Source organism: Megalobrama amblycephala, linkage group LG2 (genome assembly GCF_018812025.1).
Source record: "Megalobrama amblycephala isolate DHTTF-2021 linkage group LG2, ASM1881202v1, whole genome shotgun sequence".
NCBI lineage: Eukaryota > Metazoa > Chordata > Actinopteri > Cypriniformes > Xenocyprididae > Megalobrama > Megalobrama amblycephala.
This window is the reverse complement of record NC_063045.1, coordinates 48,451,718-48,469,879: the sequence shown is the minus strand read 5'-3', so window position 1 is coordinate 48,469,879 and position 18,162 is coordinate 48,451,718. Positions and strand designations below refer to the sequence as shown.

Genomic DNA, 18,162 nt, shown 5'->3' with positions numbered 1-18,162 from the left:
TTGTAAAGACAATTTAAAGCACAGCAGAAACTTGCTTTACTTTAAAGTTGGCATTAAATGAAAATTCACCCTATTTTCTAAATGGATGTTATTTATCTTATTGTGAATTATTCATCCATGCATGTTTCACTTTAAAAACATTTTCTATCATTTCATATATTTTTTAATAAATAATATCATAATTCGGTCTTGTGGTAAATTCACAGACCGATTTCTTGTGATATATGCCAGACAAATCATTTAGTCTGCTTAAACATTGGCATTCAGATTTGCTTCCAACCAGTCAACATCCCATGGATTGAACCAAATCCCCACCCTACTTTTTTTTTTCTTTCTTTTTTTTTTTTTTTTTTTTGATAATCTGTGTCACAATACAGAAGAAAAGATCTTTAATTTATTTTTGAGCCTCCTCTAATAGGTAGGAGAAAAATTATAATTAGATGACATTCGTGGGTCGTTTATCTCCTCCAGCATTTGTTCCTATCAATGTGTTTTCATAACTATGTGTGTGTTTGTGTCTCAGCACAGAGTAATGTGTTGTTCTGTCTGGCGAGTCGCCCCTGTTTTGTGAGCCCCAATGAAAGCACCACTTAAGGGATGAATGAATTCATTGTTTTGTTGCGATGGGGTGAAGGAAGGAGAAAAGAGGACTGTTTTAAAAGAGAGAATACTGGGCAGATAAGGACAGAAAAGTAGATGTATACATGAATGGATGAACAGGGTATCATGCACCTTCTTCTGAGGGGATGCCAGTGGCGGTCCTAGCTCACTTGGCGACGTACACAAAACAAAATGTTAATTTTTCCCAAACTTTTTATCAATAAAGTGTAGTAAAAAGAAATGAACAAAGTAAGCACATTACACAACAGTCTAGTGAGAGTATGGGGGGGGGGGGGACTGTATATATTAAAACTAATTGAAATAAGAATCAAAATACATAATTGAATTGCAGTTTAAAAACGAAAATAAATAAATAAAAGTGCAAATGCATGAATTTTAAAATCTTTAGAAGTTTATGTTTTCCCAAGTTTAGGATTATGCAGTTTCATATTTGAAATAATTTAAGTTATAAATCTTAGGTCCAGTGTTACAAACTGTAGTAAACATAATCATGGTTCAAATTGCAAAATCTAATATTCTGCTGCATAATTTTACTCAAAATTTTACTTTTTTTTTTTTTGTGCCTAGAATCATGCAACTTAATCATACTTTTTGGGGGGGGGGGGTGCATTCAAAATCCACTTTGCTCATAAACAAAAAAATGGATGTGAAAAAGAACAGAGATGGGTGTGGTATGTAATCTCATACGTAAATGGAAAAAAAAAGAAGAAGAGACAAACAAAGACAAAAATTACTTTGAAAAATAGGGAGATTATGAAAGACAGCAAGAGGCAGAGAGTCACTGATGCAGAGACGTAGATACAGGTTAAGAGAGATCGGCCAAACTCGGATCACTGATAAATAAAAATGTGTTATAATGACTGGATTCCTCATGTCAATAAGACCCCAGAGAAATAGGTGTGACAACTGAGCAAAAGGAGGGGCTACAAGTGCATGTACTGATGTCCTACGGGAATCGTGTGTGTGTGTGGGAGAGAGATTGTGGGTGGTTGAGTGGGAGGGGCATCAGAAGAGAAGGAAGGTTGATAGAGAAAGACAGTGCATGTGAGACGACAAGAGGTGGGGAAAGTGAGGGAAATTATGGGGAAAATGTTTGAGCCTTGACAGTTCACACCAATCACAGCCATGTTAATTACAAAATTTCAACACCCTTCCAATATGTCCTCCCTCTGATATACAATACACAGGCTTGGAGTGGTAACAAATTTCGATCAGATTGATATTTTGAGCGGCTTGTTTGTAAATCTCTCACAGCAGGGATGCTGTAAACTGAGCCAGTTGCTGCCTGTGTTGTCCTTTGTCCCATATGCAGCAGTGATGCTGATAGCAAGAGAACGCAGTCACAAATAGGAAGGATAAATCTTGATGAGTAACTGGGATGGGAGAGATGGGAACACTTAGTTGGGTGGAAAGAGGGAGTGGACGGGAAGAGAGAGAAAGAAGGGGAGAGAGAGAAAGAAGGAAAGAGGGTAGGATGATGACAGCCCCTGGCTCCGCTCCATTGCTGACGAAAGCTGCTTAGACCCTCAGTTGCCATGGCGACCAGCTGGAGCAGCCAGAGGAGAGGAGCAGAGAGAAAGAGAGGGAGGGCGGAGGCTAGAGAGGGAGGAACAGAACGAGAGAGAGAGAGAGAAAGAGGGAGCGCTTGAAAAAAAAGAGCAATAGACAGAGGGAGGGAACGAGAGTGGAGACGGAGAATCACATTGCTAGAAAAATCAGTCTATAGAAATATAAAGGGAAAAGGTAATTTATTTATTTATTCTCATCAGAGTTGTATTTCATTCATCGGAGTGTGAGGTTACAAAGAGAGAAAGGTAGGGCAGACCAAGACGTCGAGACGAAAGAAAAGACACACTGCAGTGGAGCTGGAATATGGATGCACAGTCTGAGAGCTGTGAACCACCGCCATGTGACCCTCAGCCTCCAGGTAAAATCAGAAAAGCCTTCAAACTGTTCGGCAAGCGGAAGCCTGGGAGCAGCGTCGCTAGCATCTTCTCCATGCGTGGGAAAGGAGATGGAGGCCCTAAATCACCGCCGTCAATAAGCAAAACCCTGGATGGATTAAATGAGCCTACTGCCCCAGAAGCAGAGGCAGAGCAGGTGGATCTTGACCAGGAGGATGAGAGTCAACAGGAGGATGCCCCAATGGAGGAATTCACAAGCGGAAACATGAATTCAGCAACCACCCCTACTCGGCAGTCCATCTCCTCACTCACCTCTGCTAAGTCTTTGAGCTTCCTCAACATGCTTCGCAAAGGCCGGCGGGGACTGACGGGAGAACGGCAGGCTCAGACCGAGTCTCAGAGGCCTGGACGCCAACGGAAGGGACTAAAGGGATTATTTGGTACCGTACGCTGGCGTGGTAAAGAGAAGGAGGATGAGGAGGAGGAGGCCCAACCTGGCCCTCCCCTTCTTGCTTCCCGCTCCAACAGTGTTGAGATTATAAAGGAGAGTCTCACATTAACACCTGGGCCTCCGCCTCGCTCTGTGGAGGAGACGCATGATGAAAAGCATCAGCTTCTAACACCGCAAGAGGGCCCTACGTCATCAGAGGACTCTGCAAAGGTGAGCGGGGTGAACAAACCTCCAACAAATGAACGCTTAAGCACACTGCTCGGAGATATTTCATCAATTTTGAGCTTTGATTCACTGACGGCATGTGGAGATATTGTAGCAGATGTTGAGGCGGAATGGGTCAAAGCTAGCAGTAGAATGGTGGGAGCACCCAGCACACAGAAAGCGGATAATTCTGAGAAGACTTCATCTTCTGCAACTTCTACCACATCAAAGCCTAGCCCTTCTCCTACTTCTACTCTAAGCCCCACCACCTCCTCCAAACCTTCCCCTACTTCAGCAACCAAACCCACCCCTTCACCTACCACCACCAAACCTATTCCCAGCCCTTTGACAAAACCTGCAATAACCTCAACGTCCTCTCCGGTGACCAAAATGTCACCGTCTATCCCTACTGGCTCCATTATCCCAACCCCAACATCCAGCCCTCTCACTAAACCCACCCCTACATCATCAGCTATGCCCATAACCCAGCCCACACCAACTCCTATCTCAATACCTCAAGCCACTGCAACTTCAACTACTCCAATTATCCAACCTACACCAACCCCTTCATCTGTCGCCATTTCACAGCCTGCCCTGGTCCCTTTATCAAGCCCCACAACCAAACCTACCACTTCCCCAGCTAAACCTGCCCTGTCCCCTGAATCTAGCCCTGAAATCAAACCTGCCACAATATCTAGCTCCACAACTACCCCCATGACCAAACCTATCCCAACCTCTACACTCATTCCTCTGTCTATCTCGACCACTACTTCTGAAACCTCCCCCCCACCCACAATTAGTTCTACCCCTGAAACTGCTGCTGTTACCAAAACTGAACCTGCCCCAACCCCTGTAACTAAACCTACCCAAGCATCAACCCCTGCAACAAAACCCACGAGCATTACCCACGAATCCAAACATACTGCGTCTACCTCTGCAACCAAATATACCCCCTATCCACCACCATTTGGTAAACCTACCCCAGCCCCTGCACCAACACCAAGACCAAAACTTGTAACAACATTTGGATTATCGACAAGCCGAAACACTGCTCCTATTACCAAGCTTGAGACAAAACAACCCACAGGACAAACTTCAAAATCTAGTACCCACCCTGGAACAGCATCCGTAAGAAAAGCCTCCATCTCTGAAACGACTGCTCCTGTTGCTAAACTTCCATCTGCTCTTGCCCCGTCACAATCTACATCCACGCCTGCCACCCTGAAATCCCCCACAGTTACCTCCACACCACACATTCCTGCCCTGAAGTCTCCTCCAGGTATTACTCCATCCTTCATTTCTTCAAAAAGAGCAGATGATGAAGTCATCACGGATTTGAGGGAGGACCTGTTAAGACAAGAAGGAACTAACAATAGAGACTCAGTGGCTACTCAAAGCATCAGCAAGGCTGTGAAAAGGGGCCCTGCAGTGAAGCCCACAACTCTAAGCAAGATCCCTGTTAGTGGTGGAGGCAGACCTGCTAAGCTGCAACATCGAGATTCCCAGCCCAATGGAGATGAGGACCACTCAAATCTACCAACACCGGTACATGAAGAGGGAAGTCCATTCACTCTCTCACGGGAAAGCAGCAGCAAAGAGGCCCTCAGCGATGTCTCCACAGAATCGGGGGCTGTCACCCCAACCCTCTCCCACAGCCAAGAGGATATTCTTGATGGCAAACTTAGTCTCCCAACACATCAGGCAGCTAGTGCCACAAGCTTAACCCGGGAGTCCAAGATCCCCATCAAACACGGATCTACTGCAACCTACCATTCTGTGCAGGGGAGGGCAGAAGCTGCACGTTCCAAGATACCTGTGTCCAAAATGCCCGTTCGTCGGACCAGCAATAAGCCTGCACCAACAGCTACAGCTGCCGTCACCCGAAAATAACTGATTTTCTAATCCTGTCTATGACAAAACACTGAAACATTCCACTTGCAACAGTTTTCTCAAGATATACTTTTTTAATATATTCGGTCAGGCATCACTGTGCCTGGTTTACGCCTTTTTACAGCAAATATCCTCACAGGAACAACTGGATTGTTATCATTATTTGAACTACTTTACACACCGGTGTTAATCACAAAGTTCTTTTATCAGCTGGGTGTTTCTATTCATATCACTCTCGAACAGACTAAAGCTGTGGATTCAACTCTGTGTGCCACCAGGAACAGATGCACATGCACAGGCCCTGTCTAAATGATCCCCATGGCAACCAAACATGCAAATTAAACGGCAGGCACTGAAGCACAAGAGCCCTCACCTGGAATCCAAAGCCATGTAGACCATCTCTGAAGAAACAAATCAATGCATCCATCCATTATTTCCGGCGTCATCAATAATGGTCTTTTGTGGTAATTAAAAGCCTCAGAGAAGAAACAAGCAATCCAACATTGAGTCTTGTGGTTTTCATCCAGGTCTACAACACCAGAGAGGCTCAGTATCAGCGCAAAGGTGCTTTTTTCTAATCTTTCTTGCCTGCCACACAGAAAAAAATGTTTTGTTACAGAGCAATGGAGGGATCTTTGTAGCCTTTGTTACTTGGCCTTCTTTTTTTTAGATTTTCTTGTCTTGTGTCTTTTTCCAAATTTTACTTTTTCAAGTAAACTTTGTGGATCAATGTTAGTCTTCTTGGAGCTCCCACGTGTTGTATGCAAACAAACAGAATATCTTACCTGTACAGTTCATGCCAAGACGGGATATTCCACAGCATCTTTTGAATGTATGTAGCAGAACGCATGCCCTACTTTTTCAGACGAGCCATCGCACTCCACTTCCTCTCCCCACAGATGTCCTTTTCTCGCTGTTTTTTAAACACTGTGTAAAGTCACACAGTGCCTGTCAGCTGTAACAAATGTGTATGTAACATGTCATCGAAGAACCATGAGGCATATGGATCTAACTCTTTCTTTCTGCCTGCACTGAACATTGTCTGAGACTGCATTAAAGAAGTCTAAGGACAGTAGAGGTGATGTTTCACAGGCAGTTGGTGTTATAGGTAAGCTAAGACATTCATGGATGACAGTGGTGTCAAATTTTGGATGAATAGATCCTTCTTTTCTTTTGAAGTTGCCATCACATGCACATGTTTAATAGAGGACTATTTTTGTGTGTATGAGTGTGTATATGTGAATGAGTGGGTGTGATTATCTTAATGTCACATTGTTTCCTATTTAATCAATAAAATGTGATTATACTTAGAACGATTTCAGTGTTATGCAGGATGCTTTATGGTATGGGAATCGATTGCATAGGACAGAATTAGGTTGTGAGAGACTGACGGTGCAGTACATTGTCCTCTGTAGTCACATTATGTAACCATGTTACTCTTTGCTTCGAGGACAGACAGTAGAAGTGGATCCCCACAGAGATTTCCACTATAAAGACCCAGGCCCCCACCTCTGCCAACCACCCCCACCCCCAGCTTCCTCTGCAGTGCCATGCTGTTGGGCTGAAAAACCCACTGACCTGAATAGCAAACCTCATGAATGTCAGCATTCCCTGGTCAGTGAGCTGTATGCTAAGATGCTAATATGCTATAGAATTCCCGCCACGCAACCATGCAGCTGCTGTATGCGAATGATATGGGTTATGTTGTCTCAAATGGGGACGAGGATACAGTTATTTAAATGAGGGAAGCTGTGGATCCTCAACCTTTATAAAACTTAATTGAGGGAATGAATGAACACTAAAATGGGGGAACAGTGGCGCACAGAGAGAGAACACGAAAGAGACAGAGAGAGATTGTGGTACAGATGGAGAGAGAGAACAAGGAAAGGGAGGGCAGAAAATAGCAAGCCTTTTGGTTCCATCACAGCTGTGTTTTTTGACAGTCGTGACATAAGAAGCGGCGTGCTTTCACTCGCATTCTTTTTTTAGCATGTTTTGCATACGCTATACTAACACTACAGCTCTTTGAATCTCACACTATTGAAATCAAATAACAGCAATTGATATTTGTAAGGATAGATTCGGGTGTTGATCTCCATCACGAGGTGAACGGAGGTACAGGGGATTTGCAATTTTCCCATAAGGAAAAAGCAAAACAAAGGATGGAGAGGCACAGCCCAAACAAGGCTCTGTTGTCCAAACCAGAGCCCAGGGCAGTAAGACTGTTTAACTGGAACAACACGAGGATTTCACCACTTCACAGGGTGATTAGCCAAAGAGCAGCTCGCTGTTAATGGAAACCGTCCCTTGCTTATGGATCTGACACCCCCCTGGGGTCTGAAGGAGATGAAAGGCATACGCACTAACTCGTCTGTTTTTCCGTCACGGAATGTGCTGCACCAAAAACTGCAAAACCTGAGGTCTGATTGTGAATATAAATAATGATGATAATCACGTAGCCTCAATTACAAAACCTTAAGTGAATCATTGTAAGGCAAAAATGTCAAACACAGCCTGCAGTCTGATCTAAGGCGGCATAAAATAACAGTACAGGGAGATGTGCAAAAGATAAATCCTGCATGAAGGTCCTATTTTAAACTAGGGCTCATGGAATTGTCTAAATCTAATGGAATATAGGCTAATGCAGCCATGCAAGACCGTACCAGAGGTGATCCTCCCCTAAAGCAGATGGCACAATGCGCTGATGGACTTACTAGCCATATTTATAATTACACGCAGACATAAATCACAAAGAATGGGATTAAAATGCGATTTAAGATTATCTACATATGCTTTTAGTTTGTTTAAGTGCATCCAAACATGAGATTAACATTATAATCTCTCTAAGAGATTTGTTTTGAAACATGAAACTTGGTGAAAACGCCATTTCCTACGTCTCAGAGCAAAGGCACAATGGAAATGCATAGAAATATGATACCATCAGAAGATGTTGCCTGATATTACATACCCTTCTGCTCATATTCCTGTTACAATAAAGAACAATTGCACCATTATGAGGTGATGGATTGTCATAAACTCTCCTGATACTTTAAAACAGGTCGTGACAACAGAATGTCTTATTCCCTGTCGGCGTATGTAAACACCCCCAGTGAAAAGATGTTCTCTGTTAGGAGATGTTTGGCTAATTATCCATGCTCCACTGAAAAAAAACGTTGCTATGGCAACTTCACTAGGTCAGCCAATGGGGGACCGGGAAGAGGAGGGGTGTGGTGAGGAGGCAAGGAGTTCTAAAATGGACTCTCACGTTACACACGCAACACAATTTATCTGTCCAAAATATTAAAAGTGAACTAGTATTGTAGCATGTATATAAAACTCAGTAGTGACAGATGGGCTGTATTGAACATTCTAGCTGTAATGAATTAACTGAATCACACTTGATCACATGGGTGAACGGTAGGTGAGAGGGTGTGACAGGCGGGATGGAAATGTGTTCATGTTTCATGCCATGCAGCCATGTTCTGCAGTTATTCATCACAAAAAACAATGACGCATAAATATAAACAAACATTCAGCTCAAAGCCAATGTTAGTCATAATTTTAAAAATAAAGACAAATGTACTCGTACATATTTTATTATGGTTCACATTTTAAATGAACTAAAAAAAAACATGCTTACAGTAAAAATATTGCTTTTATCTAAAAAAAAAAAAAAAAAAATACTGAAAAGCTTAATATAAAAGTATCATGATACATTTTAAATAAGTACTTTTGTTATTGTGATCTATATCGCTTTGCTTTGCTGTGCTTATGCAGTAATGTACTGTATTGTCTACTGAGTGAAAGCTGAAAAAGCACCAATGCTGTTCAGTCTCAAAGTGCACATCAACATTGATCTTTTGGCTGGCAAACTACTACAATTCATTTTTAACAGCCTGAACTGTTGGTGAAAATGTGCCAGAAAAGATGCCCTGTGGTTTAAATGAGGCTGAATGACAGACATGATTGCAAGAATGATAAGACAGTTTGGTCTTCAAAGATCAGTGGTTCTTAACTGGGATGATGACATTGGGGAAAAAAACAACGCAAAAAAAAATGCTACTCTTATAATTGCACATCATTTGGATGGTAAAACAAATCAACTTTTAAAAAGGAAGAAAAACTCTTCCCATATCTTTTGTTGTTGATATCTAAGGCTGCGTGTATGAAAATCTGGTTTATGAAACAAAACCACCCGAGAACCACTGAACTAGACGTTTTTCTTTCAGACAGCACCCGTGTCTTCATTTTTTCCTAATACATCAACCTTGGCATTTCTATTTGACACCAATATTCATATCATTTCTGTATTGCTAATACTCTAAATGAAATTATACTGATTCCTACATAAAAATAATATCAGATACACAATCATAAGTTCATACATGCATATAGATTTGTTCAGCGGTAACAAAACGAAAATTTTATATCTCAGTTTTCAACTTAGGGGTCAAATGAGATTCTTGCAGTGAATAAATTCTGCAATCATTTCAATATCACTGTAAGCAAAATCACCTGCGGGTCAGTTACGGTACAACACACAATGACATTGAGAAATCAATTAATTCAATCAAAAAGATTATGAAAATAAACTTTTGTGCTAAATTATTTAAAAGCCTTATCTATTAAATAAACTCCTTTCAATGGCATCTTATCTGATGGGTGTACGTTATTACATTCATATCATGCTGAAACACAAATTCAGCTTGTCTTTGGTGCTAAACTCTTCCTTCTGGAATGTACCTGAGCATCAGGGAGGCACAATAGGAGTCCTGCAGGGATGATATTTTTTGTAGGCCAAAACCCAGAAACGGGTTAGCATTTTAGCACATCCGGTTCCATCGTTACGAAGTCAGTGTTGTATTTGAGTTGGGTTTTTGTTTAAAGGAACAGTTCACCCAAAAATTTAAATTATACCATAATTTACTCACTTACAAGCCATTCTAGGTGTATATGACTTTCGTCTTTCAGCCCAACACAGTCTGAGTTATATTAAAAAATATCCTGGATAATTTTCATTTTTGGGTGAACTATTCCTTTAAATGGCTGTAATAAGGTCTGTGGTGAACAAAAGCGCAAGATATTTTCACGTTTTATATGACATAAAATACGTCAATTACGCTGGTGATGTTTTTAAAGCTTTTACATGTCTCGTAAAAGGCGGTTGCAAACAAGCAGCTAAATGGACTACAGAAGTTTTCTGGGACATTAAACATCATCAGCCGAACAGGAAAACTCATCTACGCACTAATCCGCTTTCACAGTCTCATTGTGTTTATAATCACGCTCTTGCAAACTATTATAATTCGAACTTTCAGGGAGATTGTTTTCGAACAAAGACTGAAAGAGTTCATGTAAAGTGTAAGAATCATAAACTTTTTGTTAGTCACAGACCTTATTTTCTGCAATAATCCAAAAGCCAATGGAAAAATCCTATTGGGTTTTTGTCAAAGGAACCGGGTTGATGCTAACTTCCGGGTTGGCTGACAAAAAGTACATCATTACTGCAGCACTCTATAGGTCAGTACAAAAAACACTTATAATAAACACAGTCTGTTTATGCTATTCTACTAGTCTTGTAGCTAAATATATAGCTATTCTCATCAGATATTGACAAATACAAGGCACTTGGTAAAAGAGGAAATAATATCAATTGTATAGAAAAAAGTCAATTAATGAAAAAACTTCCAAATGTCATTTGAAATAACATTTCTAAATTCATATTCAGTATTGTTGGATATAAAAAAAAGTACTGAACAATACCCTGACGTTTGTTAGAGTCTGTATGGCACACCAGGAACACTTTGACTTTGGTGTCTCGTTTTTAACAAGCAAGACCAGTTATTTCTTTGAGGTATATCCATGTCAAAGCTTCATTAGGAGTTGGCACGTTTGTGAAATGTGAAAACCAGTGAGTGATTTCGTAGTTTACAGTGCTGTACAGTCTCACCCCAGAAGTGAACAAAACGGGGTGAAAAATTCAAGAGTTGGTACCTTTGAAGTCCAAAAGCTGCCTCTGTAAACTCAGGACAGGACGCAGTGGGTAAAGCACCAGTTTTTCCAAACTAGGTCATGGATGACTGCAAAAGGCACAGTCGACACTCTGTTCACGATCAGTACTGATAAAAGAGAATCATAAAAGTGTAACCGCTTCTGAAAGGTGGACATGGAAAATGTGCCCATTACCCGGACCCTTTCAGCAGGCCGAGCTGAACTGTGAAGGTCACTTTGGGCTTGTTAAATGTGGTTAAATAAAGATGAGCCCTGCTCACACCAGGAAGTGTGTATATCCCTCCGCTCCAGTGACGATAACATCCATCCAGATTCTCATGGCTTCTGGGGAAGGAGCCACCATGTAATAAACCCGGTCATGTGTCTTCACGCTAAACGTCAGGGAGGGGTTTGGGCTCTGATGGAAGAATATAAGAGTGTGGATGAAACAAGATTAATGGGAGGAAAAAAATTATAATTTAACAAAAAGCATCATTTTTGCAGCTCACCTTGTGTGCGTTCTTTAGGTGGTCGTAATACACTTCCTCAATGGCTTGGAAGTAGATAACACCCTTCATTTTGGTCTCATGTTTATCTGGAGAAAAATAAATGTGGCATGTGGTTTAAGCTTCGTTAAATTGTTTTATTTTACAGTATAATAATACAATTTAACAATGATTAAGCCAAATATTTTATGCCTATTTATAAGTATACAAGTAAAACTGTAAAATAAAAGTGGTGGGTAACAGATCTTTGTATGATGAATCTAGAATGATTTGCAGGTTAGTGCTGAACGACGTAGCCATCGTCTCCTGTGATGTCTATGAAGGGCACAGCTCAGTGTTGCCCTCTTGTGGTGTAAACTAGGTTCATGGCAAATTCATTTTGCATTGCTTATTATTAATAAGGTCATCTTTAGTTAATATTTTTAGTTTACATTTCACAATCATGCATGGATGAAAAACATGCAAATTAAAACAAGGAATTCAATAAATATTCTGGATTTAATATATCTGTGGCTTGCTCATTATTATCACTGAAAAATGGTTAAAAAAAAATAAAAATGGATGATTTATATGTTTACAGCTCAACAAACACTCTTTTTGTCTGAAAAATAAAGTGCACTATCCAAAATAAAAGTTTTAAATTTCTAAATTTTACCCTCCAGAAATTTTGCCTGCAAGGTCTCTATTAGAAATGCATTACTGTAAGCACATTTTAAAAATGTTAATATAAAACGAGTGACAAATAAACATTTTAATATTCAGTGGTCATTCACAGCAGGCCACAGACACTAAAGTTCAATAAGCCCAACTAAAAAGTCAGTGTAATTACCAGCATAATATGCCAGCGTCCTTCGATTGCGGTCAAAGACGAACCAGCGCTTCTTCCATGTTTTGATTTTTCCACCCATTTTGACCAAGAACCCCCTGCAGGTCTTCTCGGTGATGGCTAGGTGAAAACAAGTTTCAGGATGATGACCTGCTGCCTCGATGTGACCTCTCAGGTCAAAGTCATCCTTCCTCACCGGGAGATAACGTGTCAACGGACGAGACTAGACACACAAATGGCAAAAAATTAAACAAGCTCTTAAAATTTTGGGAGTGTATCTGTGTAAACAGATGCATGCACATTTGTAAAGAGTGAGAGTGGGAGTCTGCTTATTAACTAGACACATCTAGACACATCTCTCAGATTTGTTTAGATGCAGAGATGCACTCATTTATGAGCCACCCATATTTATAGGTTGATTATCAAATCAAAACCATTAGCAATAAGCTTTTAATGTGTGATTAATGTTGTGCTTCTGGTTTTATTATATTGCTTTTGTTATTTTTAAGCTTTTGCTATACTGCTTTTGTTATTTTTATCTCTTGTAAAGCATTTTTGAGTACCCTGAAAAACACTCAATAAATAAATGTATAATAATAATATAATCATTATTATTATTATTATTATTATTATTATTATAAAGGTACATTTATAGCATTATATAGGATCTACAGCATTTTCTACTCATAATATAATCAATAAATATGGACAACATGCATATTAGGACAAAAAAAGCCCCTTAACAATTATGATGCAAAATACAGGCTTTGTCAGAGAAAATATTTTTGGATGATAAATTCTAAAAAAAAGTGATGACTTGGCAAAAAGTTAATTTTGGATCCTGACAGCGTGTTATGTCATAGATTAAAAAAAACAGTAGCTAAAAAAGCAAACAAGATTTTTTTTTGTAAAGAAAAAACAAACATATTTTTTAGCTTTTATGATGCATCATTTATGATTATAATTATCGAAAATAGTTAAAAAGTAGGTTTTAAAGTTTAGAAGACAGATATCACTAATGAAACATAATATTTATATATTATGTTCTATTATAATATTTATATATCGTATTATATGTTATATTATAATATTTATTTATATTTATTCTTGTTTATACATTATGTCTGCTTATTATATATATATATATATATATATATATATATTTTTTTTTTTTTTTTTTTTTTTTTTTTTTCTAAGTCAGTGCATCCATAATCGGAGTTTTGAATTGCATTAAATGCTGTAAGATGAATCTTCCTCTCTTCGACTTGTCTCTATGTCTCTCTCCTGGAGATTCACCTCTCTCTCCACTAGTTTCTGTCTCCGGTTTGTCTCTTCCTGCAGTCTCCTCTCCAAGTCCTCCCTCCTCCTCCTCTCGTCTTCAAGAGCCTGTCTGCGCAACTCCATCTCCCGCTCCTGCAGAGCAGAAACAACACACACATGTTCTGTTTTCATGTATCTGTATATTGGAAGTTGTTTAATAAGCATGCAGATTCAGAGAAAAGAAAGTTTAGGAAGAAACTGATGTACCCTGTGCTCCAGCAGTCTGTTCTTCTCAGCATGAGCTTCTCTTAGCATGCGCTCCATCTCCTCTATCTTCGCCATGTTAGCTGTGCTGGCACTGTTCAGACCACACACACACACACACACACACACACTTTTTGTTAGACATTGTGTTTTAAACTAATGATTTTCAGGTCATTATAAGACTTTCCTAGTATAAAAATAATGTATTGGCCAATAAAATCAGGTTTGAAACCTTCAACCTCATTTGGCAATGCACTCCAGAGCATCTTAAGATTCAGCTACTTGGAACGACCTTGGAATGCAATAAAAATTCCTCAGACAGGATGTGTGTATATCTGGGCTACTTAAAGGCAGACTTCTGTCTATACAGCATTCTTATAAACAGTAATAAATACATTTAAACTTTTGCAAAGCAAAAAAAACACACACACTTCTTACTCACTTGACACAATTTAATGCCAACAATATAATGATTGAGCTACTTTATAAAGCTGCCTTTAAAGTGGATGTTACCGTGTACCAGGCTTTAAGGGTAGGTAACACTTTATTTTACAGTGCCGTAGTTACACGTTGCTACATGTACTTACTATAGTAAATTATGCATAATTACAAATAACTAACCCTAAACCAATCCCTAACCCTAACTGTAACTCTATAGTAAGTACATGTAGTTAATTAATAGTACTCAGTACTTATTTGAGTAGATGTAACTACGGCATTGTAAAATAAAGTGTAACCTAAAGGTGCAGTAAGCGATTTTGTGAAATGCTGTTGAAAATTTAAATCAACACCCAAACAAACAATTTTGTGAATATTTGCTAGATGTCTGTTCTGTGTGTGTTGAAAAAACATTGTGTTTGCACATAGTCCTGGCTGTGTAAATAGGAGAAAAAACAAAGTGGATCGGACAGATCGCCACAACACTCTCGTAGCCAATCAGAAATAGGGGGTGGGGCATATATATGCTCATGATGGGGGAGGAGAAAGAGTGACCAAGGGGACATTTGTAGGAAGACTGTTAATAGAGAGATGGCCGAGATATTACCAAAGAGGAAAAGGTCAGAGGAATATAATTGAAAAAGAAGAGTTACGAAGCAGGTAAGCGCTTGGACCAGCGTTAATATTGGAACACCTTTCCAGCGCTGGAGAGACCATAGAGAACAGGAAGTCCTGAAAACGGATGCAGAGGTTGCTTTGTTTCTGCTCGATGCGAGTGTAATGTTGGTTTTTGCTATGTTCCACAGAACCAAGATATGCTGTCATATGCTGTTGTTGTTGTTGAATCATAGCTGATTCATCCATACTGAGCCAGCGCAGCTGTTAGTGGTTGCCTGTTGAATAGCGTGATCGTTATTTCAGGGAGGAGCAATGAAGGCAGGGGTGTGTTTGTTTGAAATCTGAAATATCAACAGTGTTTCTCAGAAATCATTAGCTGCGCCTTTAAATTATTTTCTTAGCCTCCAAAAAAAAGCCGCATCGTTAAGTTTCCCGCAAATATCTTTACCATCTAAATGCTAAAATACTAAATGCAAAATAATATGCTTTGAATTGTCAGAAAAGACTCATCATGATCTTTATCAAAGTCTTGGTCTCACCTTGAGATGTTGTCCGGTGAACAGGCGGAAATGCTGGTCTCCAGGCTTTCTGTACTGTCCACGCTCATTGTGTCAAAGTTATGTCCATTATCCAGGTAGTGGAATGGCTCCAGGAAGACATTTGTCTCAGACACCGTCCTATTGGACATCTCACTCATCCTCTGCCTCTCGTCATTTAGATACAGTTGACCTGCTGCAAGAATAAAGAAGAAAATAATTTAATACAGGGCTCGACAATAAGGACTGCCCGATGGCCCATGTGAACGATGCTCGGGACAGTAGACGGAACGGTCACTTGCCCGATCGGGCCAGTGCTGTAGGGTGTGCGTTATATATCATCTATGATATCGTAATTGTTGATTTAACTATCTGATATTATCGAGTATGTCCCTCACTTTACAAAAACATACCCATTGAGTGCACGCATACACTACGTGACGTAGTGTAGTAGGTTAGACTAGTGCGTGTGCATTTTTAGAGTGCACGATTTCACTGTGTGATTTAGTCTATTAAAATGCCTTTAGAAAGCCCCAGAATTCGAGATGAGTCAAAAATGCCCCTGTATATATTTCATATTTATATAATTTAAAATAGTTAACCAATATTACACAAAGAGCGCCGTTTTGTCCAAATATTAGCATGATTACAAACATGATATTGATTTTATTCAGCGTACAGTTTAATGAACAAGAACTTAATATCAAGTGACTTACATTTTAGACACCAAATTGTCTGTTTCGCTGTATTTCGACGAAAATGGTTCCATCCACAGAATTGTTTTGCGTCTCTGAACTTTATGAATCAGCCGTTTCATGATTTTCTGATCCCTGGATTCCAATATTCTATAAATTTACTCACCCCCATGCCATCCAAGAATTTTTTTCCCGAAAAGAAATGAAGGTTTTTGAGGAAAACCAGGATTTTTCTCCTTACAGATTTCCAATTAAATGTCAAATCGATACACAAAAAAACGTAAACGATAGAACTGTCACTTTCCGCTTCCGCAAAAGAAATGGCTCTGTCAATAAACTTCACAATTTGAGGCGGAAGCGGAAAGTATTAAGGCGATTGATAAAGCATTTGTATTTTTTTCATAACATTATGACCCTTATTACTCATCTGGGCATGTTATATCAATATATTTGAAATATTTTTTTCGATAGAAAGAAAGACATCCTTCATAGTCAGGAAAAGTGTATTTAAAAGTGGACTATACAAGTTTAGGTTTAATTTCATTTGTGTATATTTAAACAATACATTTATATTTACTACTTCCACTTTATTTTTCACGAGTGTGTGGCTTACATCCATGTTGCAAAATAAGGTGGATATTTTTAACAAAGACAACAAAAACAATAACTGTATATATTTTCTTGTCTTTTATGTATGTGCATATGTTTAGCCCTGTAATAAAAAGAAAAATATTTTTATGTATTTCTAATACAAATAAATATACTTAATAAATATTAAATATACATATTGAATTGTAGATCTGTAGAAATGTGAGTGTCATAAACTTCACAATTTGATGAATCAGCGTTATATCAATATATTTGTTACCCTTCCTATACAAGAGTGTATATTTAAACAATACATTTATATTTACTACTTCCACTTTATTTTTCACGACTTACATCCATGGCGATATTTTTAACATTGTGTCATATGTTTAACAGGTCACGGAATCAGCGTGTTAGGCAGACGGCGAGTGACAGACAGGGTGCGGGGGAGTACACTACCACAGCTAGAGCTTTGAGACAGTGGCATATGGGGCTGCAGGATTAAGAATACAGAGCAAAAGAGACCGTTTAAACCTCCCTTCCACATAAACCATGAGCACTGAAATTTGAAATGTAAATTGCTCTTTGAAGATTGTATCAAATACTTTTCCAATGTGCCGTATCTGTTGTCTGACCTTGGGAGACAGACTGCGATTAAGGGCAGAGTTTAAGTTTCCAGAGCTCTGCCTCTCTCTTTTACGAGACATTCCGTTGTCACTCAGGAGAACTCCGCCCTCTTTACTTCCATTGCTCCGCCTCCTCTCCTCCAGAGAACGAAAGTGCTGGAATATTCAAACAGAAAGATAAAATAGTCTTTCAATATTGAAAAAAACCTTTTTTGTCATTCCTGAGCTTAGTTTCTTCTTTACTCGTAGAATTAGTCTGCAATACCTCCTTCATGGACACAGGGTTAAGAGGAAAAGCCTGACCACCTGTCAGCTCACAGTACTTCCTCTCCAGAGATGAAAGGTTCTCCCGTTCCTGAAGAGAAAATAGACCATTCAGAAATGAACAAATCTATACATACATACACACACACACACATGTATGAATATCCTCATAATACAGATAACAAAATATTAAACCAAGTGTCACATATTGTAAAGAAAGACAGCACAAGCACAATTTTCAAGAAAATATTTTGAGTTTGCTCAATTTCAAACGATAAAACTATACATGTATAGGTCAAAAAGGAATCTGGACATTTTGTAGTTAGTGGAACATGTCTATAATGAGATCTTAATGGGAAGTGACTATACATTAGTTAAGTTAGGTCTGAGAAACATAAGGACATAACATAAAAACATTATATTTTAAATATTTGTTTAATGGCTTCTTTTTACTAAGCACTTTGAATGAAGGCCAGTATC

At 39.1% G+C, this 18,162-nt stretch overlaps 2 protein-coding genes across 2 annotated transcripts in view; one reads left to right on the top strand and one right to left on the bottom strand.

Annotated features, from left to right (window-relative positions):
- Positions 1–1,281: 1,281 nt before the first annotated feature.
- si:ch211-244c8.4 (APC membrane recruitment protein 2) lies at positions 1,282–6,386 on the top strand. Its single transcript, XM_048181576.1, has one exon. The coding sequence runs from the start codon at positions 2,494–2,496 to the stop codon at positions 5,068–5,070; it is 2,577 nt and encodes an 858-aa protein (XP_048037533.1). The 5' UTR covers positions 1,282–2,493; the 3' UTR covers positions 5,071–6,386.
- A 2,799-nt stretch (positions 6,387–9,185) lies between these two features.
- phldb2a (pleckstrin homology-like domain, family B, member 2a) overlaps positions 9,186–18,162 on the bottom strand; it is a 38,414-nt gene continuing 29,437 nt past the window's right edge. Inside the window, exons 12-20 of the mRNA XM_048181659.1 lie at positions 17,684–17,773; positions 17,398–17,574; positions 17,210–17,285; positions 15,513–15,714; positions 13,921–14,011; positions 13,690–13,806; positions 12,397–12,616; positions 11,571–11,656; positions 9,186–11,479 (exon numbers count right to left, since the gene is read on the bottom strand). Of these exons, the coding sequence (XP_048037616.1) occupies positions 11,339–11,479; positions 11,571–11,656; positions 12,397–12,616; positions 13,690–13,806; positions 13,921–14,011; positions 15,513–15,714; positions 17,210–17,285; positions 17,398–17,574; positions 17,684–17,773 (1,200 nt within the window). The 3' untranslated portion in view covers positions 9,186–11,338. The remainder of the gene's footprint in view (positions 11,480–11,570; positions 11,657–12,396; positions 12,617–13,689; positions 13,807–13,920; positions 14,012–15,512; positions 15,715–17,209; positions 17,286–17,397; positions 17,575–17,683; positions 17,774–18,162) is intronic.

Excerpts from the sequence above, each read along its gene's own strand:
- si:ch211-244c8.4 (XM_048181576.1), top strand. The coding sequence starts at position 2,494 with ATGGATGCACAGTCTGAGAGCTGTGAACCACCGCCATGTGACCCTCAG.